General features: G+C 30.0%; 1 protein-coding gene across 1 annotated transcript; it reads right to left on the minus strand.

Moving 5' to 3' along the window:
* Positions 1–659: 659 nt before the first annotated feature.
* On the minus strand, positions 660–7,584 carry LOC143045345 (uncharacterized). Its single transcript, XM_076217794.1, has 5 exons — positions 7,498–7,584; positions 6,619–6,679; positions 5,676–6,215; positions 4,971–5,102; positions 660–3,610 (listed from the first exon to the last, which is right to left on the minus strand). Exons 2-5 carry the CDS (start codon positions 6,675–6,677, stop codon positions 3,418–3,420), a joined length of 924 nt encoding a protein of 307 aa, XP_076073909.1. The 5' UTR covers positions 6,678–6,679; positions 7,498–7,584; the 3' UTR covers positions 660–3,417.
* Positions 7,585–7,600: the final 16 nt, after the last annotated feature.

Genomic DNA, 7,600 nt, shown 5'->3' on the forward strand with positions numbered 1-7,600 from the left:
GCCGGACAAAACTAGGTGGAAGAATAATAATAATAATAATAATAGTGAAAAAGAAACAGAGGAATAGCAATATGTCACCCGACATTGTCGATCGGGTGACATAATAACAAAGAAACATAAGAAAAGCAATATGTCACCCGACATTGTCGATCGGGTGACATAATAAGAAAAAAAAGAAACGTAGAATAACAATATGTCACCCCAACTCCGTTGAGGGTGCCATAAAAACAAAAAGAAACGTAGAATAACAATATGTCACCCAAACTCCGTTTAGGGTGCCATAATAAGAAAAAAAAGAAACGTAGAATAACAATACGTCACCCCAACTCCGTTGAGGGTGCCATAATAAGAAAAAAAAGAAACGTAGAATAACAATATGTCACCCCAACTCCGTTGAGGGTGCCATAATAACAAAGAAACAGAGGAAAAGCAATATGTCACCCGACATTGTCGATCGGGTGACATAATAACAAAGAAACATAAGAAAAGCAATATGTCACCCGACATTGTCGATCGGGTGACATAATAAAAAAAACAAAAAGAAACGTAGAATAACAATATGTCACCCCAACTCCGTTGAGGGTGCCATAATAATAAAAATAATAAGAACTGAGCAAAAACAATAAGTCTCCAAACTTTGTTTGGGAGACTTAAAAATTAAAAGATACATATGACTTAAATTTACCTCTTGCTTACATGATCATCTTGGTTCAGTGGTTTCAGGGGAGACAACCTTAAAAAGGTTTATGACAATGGAAGCCAAGTAATGGCATAAGCTCACATGGTCCATTAGGACCTGTAAGCTACCGAAACAGAAAATACAATGAAATTACAGAAATATCACAGTTACAAATAATTTCACATCACATATACACTAAATCTATTCTTGCTTCCACGTTGTATTAATTTGAAAAATAAGCAAAGAAATTAACATATTACAAAACGTAAAATCACATAATTTGGTCAATAACAACTCAACATCAACAACACCATAGAGGTTTCAGACATTTGTTTTTGGTTTCAATTATCAAAACACATTACAGAATTACGTCCAGTTGAGATGACAGATGATAATCTGTTTGTAGCTATTTCGCCTATGACATCATTGATGTTTACATAGACAAAGCCAAATAACGATAATAACATTTACTAATGACATCAAATATTAAATTAAATGATAGTATACATGGTATATTCTAAAATCAACGGAGTCCTTTTATAAATGATCCCAATAGATATTACAATAACAATTATTCTTCAATCATGTTTACAGTTGCAAAGCTATTCATTGCATTCTTTTGTTGCTAACATATTCTCCATCTATATGTTTAGTATTGGTGGAGCATTGCATATCAAAGTACAATTTAAATACAATTTTCTAATGATGATCATAAACATAAAACTTAAAAACATGTGTCTACTGTAGATTGTGTCTACTGTAGATTCATTTTTATTTGTTGGATATCAATTTTCATCAGTTAAATTGGTATAATTAAGTAAACTGCAAGTTTAATTGTTCAAAAAATTACAAATTACCAAAAGGGTGTGTGGAAATACCCTACTTGGCAAACGAAGATATCAAATATCCATAAAAATGCAAGTTTTTCTCTATCTATAAAAATTGTTACCAACTAAAAATAATTTAATCCACAGTATATAAAAAGCACCATGATAAATTATCTAGTCAAATACAAATAGTCAGTCATATTTTTTTACATAAATAGGGCCGTTAGTTTTCTCGTTTGAATTGTTTTACATTGTCTTATCGGGGCCTTTTATAGCTGACTATGCGGTATGGGCTTTGCTCATTGTTGAAGGCCGTACGGTGACCTATAGTTGTTAATGTCTGTGTCATTTTGGTCTTTTGTGGATAGTTGTCTCATTGGCAATCATACCACATCTTCTTTTTTATATATGTAAGTAAAAATGTTGCTTGAAAATTAATCACCTCAAACATATATACTAAATATCATTATTGATAGAATTATGATGGATAATAAATTTTTACAATCCACTGAATTTACTATTGATTTTCTTATGTTTTGAAACAATTAAAGAAAAGATATAAATTTTATGCATTTTGAAATTCATATAAATAATCTAAAATGTGAACTGAATTAAACTAGACAATCTCAAATCAATATTCACTTCATTTTTCTTATGGTTTCTTTATATTTGGCAAAATGTATAAACTAGAACCTGAAATTCTAACAGAACTATTTTATCAACACTTGAGGTCCCCCTTCCTAAAACAATGTTTTTTTAAAATTAATTGGAGACAGACTTTTAATGTCATGTGATCTCATTTCATTTCCTTGATCTTATAAATGTTAATGTCCCAAATGAGCAGGTAGTTATGCTGCTATGTGTATATGACCCTTCAAAATTCCTTAAAATTAATTTTAAGACTTATAAAAATTCCCAAAATGTATATTATTAGTGTCTAAAAGAGATACAAGTTATGCAAATTAAAAAAGGACACTTGGTTTTGTTCTACTATACTGACCTTTATAGCATCTTCTGTCTGTCTGTCTATCCATCATTATTTATGTTAACTTAAACATACATACTACTAAAATTGATAGGAATGTTGTAAACAAGTTTTTTATTCTTTGGTTTTTACGAATAGTTTGGTACCAATCAGTTTGGATGCCAATGGATACCTAGTTTTCATTAAATGATTTCTTTTGCACAGTATTATAAAAATGGCTGGAAAGTGAAATTGCAGCCTTTGCAAAGTGTGATTTTTGCTGGTACAAAGTTCCCATTTAATTGCAGCTGAACTTATAATCTGTCTGCATATAGCTAAAAGAACAATTGACTCATTCATTAATTACACATAGATTTTTCATTCTAGCCATACTCCTTGGACTACTGTATTTGACACCTCAACTTACATGACATTTGGAATAAGGGAAAAAAGGATAAACCTGGAGGAAGTTTAACTTGGAAAGAATACTTTGAAATTTGTCACAGTTTAAGTTTATAGATTTCAACATTTCTTCTAGATTACCAGAATGTATCTATATATTTGTACATAAGAATCTTTATTTATGTTTGTTTCAAGAGGATAAGGTTATATACTTTTATCATATATACATGCAATTTTGAAATAATATAACAAAAATATTGGTCATTTAAAGTTCTCTAAAAGTGATTGCTGCACTGCAAAAGTTCTGATGTACCAGTAGTAATCTGTGTGATACATTTTATTGGCTTTTTAAGCCATACAACTGTTCTATTTGTTGTTCCATCTGACATGTGCTTGCATTTCAAAATCAAATCATGCTGTTTCTTTTTTTTAACATTTTAGTAATATTGTATTTGCACCTAAGTCCATATCTTGGTTCTAATGCATTGTGAAGAATATTCAAATTTCTGGCCTCTTGTGGTAGTCTAACATCAACTTTAGTCATACTATATTTGCACATTGAGTCTCTGTCTTAGTCCTAATGCGTTGTGAAGTATATTCAAATTTCTAGCCTCTGGTGGTGGTCTTACGTCTATCTTGATACCTCTGGTCCGCAATCTAGCCAGGGATGCCTCTGTTATATCACGACAATCTCTTACTTGTAAAGCTTCTAAACATTTTGCATATTCTGCTAAAATACTAAAAAAGATCAATTTACAACACTGAGTATATTATTATTATCAATGTAGATTCATTCAAATACTTGACCAGCATCTCCTTTTAAGAGAGTTAAATTTATACCAACAAACATGTTAAAGTTGCAAGAAATGGTCATTTGGAAACATAAATCTTTGATTACACTGACATCTGATTATAAATGACTTTTTCTCCTTCCCTGATCATCTGTATTTTGGGTTTCAGGCCACTTATTTAGAATTGAAACATGGTATGAATACCTTTTAACTTAAGTTTGCTCCAACCTAATGTTACGAAACTTTTATCTAATAGTCATTGCCACAAAACACAGATCAAGTTTGAGTTTGGTTGTTGTCGCTATTACCATTATCAAGTTATTCCCCTTTACAAATAGAAAAATTGCTGAATTTTCGTTTCTGTTAAGTTTGCCTCCACCAAATGGTATGAAACTTATACACATTAACCACAAAACTCAGATTTTGTTCCAATTTGAATGGCATCACTTTTACCGTTTTGAGTTATGTCCCTTTTTTTTTAGTGTGCATAAATCTATGATAATTCAAAAACACATAAAAAATCACCAAAATTGGTGACATGAAATTATTCAAACTTTTAAAATGTTAGTTTAAAATTTTTCTTTAAACCAAGAGTAAGTAATCTGTTTATTCAGAAGTTGTAGAGTTATCTCTCTTGAAATATACAGAATTTGCTATTCAAAGATTTAATACTGTGACAAGGCAGATATGCTTATTCACGACAAGAACATGCTTTGAACTAGACTGTCATTCTAAGCTGGATTTTTAATTTTTTTTATCTTAACCACTGATTAGAGACTACTGATTAGAGACTATTTATAACCACTTACTATAGCTAATGGATTTCTGAACTTTAAATGTATTGATTCTCTTCAGTTGGAGAAAGTTAAAAGAACTGTGGTACATTGTATATAGATATAAAAAGATGTGGTATGAGTGCCATAGACAACTCTCCATCCAAGTCACATGTTTTGTTGATTGTACCGGTATATGTTCAAGAAAAACACACAATATTGTTTTAATTTTGCTCATTGTTAAAGGCTGTATTGTTACCTATAGATTAAGATTCTACCTCTGTTGGTCTCTGATGGAAATTTATCTCATAGGCAATCATATCACACCATTTATTTTTATATAAGATATGTTGTGTTTGCATCTTATTAAATGTATTTAAAAAGGTGTTGAATACATGTTATTCAAAGTTAGATTTTAAAACATATTGTTTTATTAAAATACATGTATTTAGAGACTTTATGAACTACATGTTTTAACCTAAAGTCTCCATTAAAAAACTGACTTTACAGAGTTATCTCCCTGGAAATACTTACATGATAGAAGAATTAGTTATCCTCCAACAGCCCTGGACATTCAGATGCTGTAATGATAATGCTGTTTTTGCCAATACATTTAAAGAGAAGTCTGTCACCCCATAAATCTTTGCTATAGATAAAAATTTCAAGCTAAAATGGAGAAATTATATATATAAATCAACAAGACAACTTAAATTAAATTTAGTTTTTTAGAAATTTGATTTGCATTTGAGATTTGTATTTTTCAAATGTGATATTGTTTATTCAAAATATTTTGTAGAGGTAATTTCAAATGTCTGATGTGATGTGCTTTTTTTGAATGAAATAAAATAGCCATGCAAAAATATATGCTTATTTGTATAAATCAGGAAGCAATCAAAACATCTCATTGTAATCATTACAAAAAAATATTCCCCCCCACCCCCCAGTAGGATGCTATCTGTTCCATTGTTTTAGGCATGTCAGGAGAACACTAAATACATTTAAAACCAGTTAATAGTTTTTTTTTACTTGAATGCATTATCATGCCTCTCTTTTTTAAATGACTGAAGAGATACAATAAACAGGTATGAAGATGAAGTAACTGGTGCTTTATGTATGCTCTTAGTTGCTGGAGAATTATCTTATTTGCTGCTAATGAAATGTATTGTCTTTCTATTTTTCGAAATTATGAATGTCAACAAAAAACATATATGTCTATACTTTTTTTAAAACTTAACTTACTTTTTACAGACTTGTGCAATTAACGTAACTGTATCATCATTTAGTAGCCAACATCCTGTTAAATCCAGCTGTTTTAGATTAGGACAATTCATTAGCACCACTGTGATTCCAGCTTCACTAACCCAGTGACATTCTCGTAGAGATAATGATGTCAGCTGAGAACATTTGATAGATATTGTATGTAAACAAGCATTACTAATTGAAGAACAATGTGTTAAGTCTATTTTTTGTAGTTTAGAATTATGTTCTAATACAGGTAATAACAATCCATCTGATAACCAATTCTGAGCATTCCTGAGTACTAGAGACGTAAATGATGTGTTATCCTCTGTCAATATCACAAAAGCTTTTGCCGTAATCTGTCCAACAACCCTACATATATTGCACTTCTTACAGCTTCGGAAGTATGCACCAACTAATTCCTTACAGTCTTTTGAGACAATTCGTAGTTTAAATTGTGTGGATATAGGCAAACATGGCATAATATATCTAAAGATGATATCTTCCCATGGTAGATCAAATAAACCAATAACTTCAATGCTGAAAATAAATGTTCTCCTCTACATGTTTATGTATATATAATCATATTATGTGTGCATTGTACAGTAGTTGTACTACCTGTATTATTTAATAGGCTGATGCTTGTACTGTGCAAATTATATTAAAGTATATTTTTCAAATGAAATTAAATTAAAAAGTTTTTTTTTCATGGCAATTCTTAGCTTGTTCAGCAATGGTAACATTTGTAGTCTTAAATCTTCATCTATTTTTAGACAAGGCACGCATGTTGGTTGATCAGCCTGAACTGTCATGACTATAATCAGAAACTTTGTAGTTGAAATCCTACAGATGAAGCAGACAATCTTTGGCATAAAAATGAGGTCAATAATGCATTTTATGACCTAAATTCAATTGATTACATGTATGAGAATCTATATATTACCTGTCATCTTGATCCTTATCTAAATCTTCAGCTGTACCTTCAGTAATTTCCTTTGACATATCTGTAATTGATATTGAGAATAGTAAAAGGTGGACTTTCTAAATTTTTTTTCATTTTTTTTTTTTCAGTAACACAAGTGTACACTTACAATATATTGTTTTCTTCTTTTTTTGTAATACATAGGATAAAATGGAATTTGTCTAGTCTATAGTTGGTTGGTTTATTCAACAAATATCTAATGATAGTCAACCAAATCAACGCCACTTGTAATCACTTAATCATGTTAATTCAATCAAATACATGAGTGATAAAATTTAAATAAAACTAACAACAATGAACAACAAGCTTTTTATTTAAAGTTTTAATAATCATAAACTGTTAATATTCATGATAGTTGTTTTTTTTTCAGGAAATATGAAGAAGAAATGTACATAATTCCTTTTCATCACCATTGACCACAGTCTTGTCTGTGTTCTATTTTTTTAATTGAATTATGATATCAAGAGAACAACCTACCCTGCCTTTTATAGCAAGGATGTTATTCAATTTGATACGTCAATCAACATTTCTCAATTTGAGAACTTTATAAAATTCATGAAAAAAACAATTACCAAAGCAAATTCCCTGTTGGTGACAATCAGCGCATTCTCATATGTATATATTTTTTCATTCCTTATAATAATTTTTAATTGGGGACAAATCGACTTTAAATACAGTGACATTTGCATAAAAATATTAATATGTATACAATTATGGCTTTGTAAATGCATGTTATATATAATTTCTCCAGTTCTAGGATTATTAAAACTTTAGTCCTTTCAAAACCTGACAGCTGGTTAGATATATACAGAATTATATATCTGACAAAAGCATACATACTACAGAAATGTAAGCAGCATGATTTTCTGATGAAAAGATAAAATCATCTAATTGCCAATAGACAAATAAGAGCACCTGTCAAATACAAGTTTTATAAAGTGTT

This window comes from Mytilus galloprovincialis, chromosome 9 (assembly GCF_965363235.1).
Source record: "Mytilus galloprovincialis chromosome 9, xbMytGall1.hap1.1, whole genome shotgun sequence".
Classification (NCBI taxonomy): domain Eukaryota; kingdom Metazoa; phylum Mollusca; class Bivalvia; order Mytilida; family Mytilidae; genus Mytilus; species Mytilus galloprovincialis.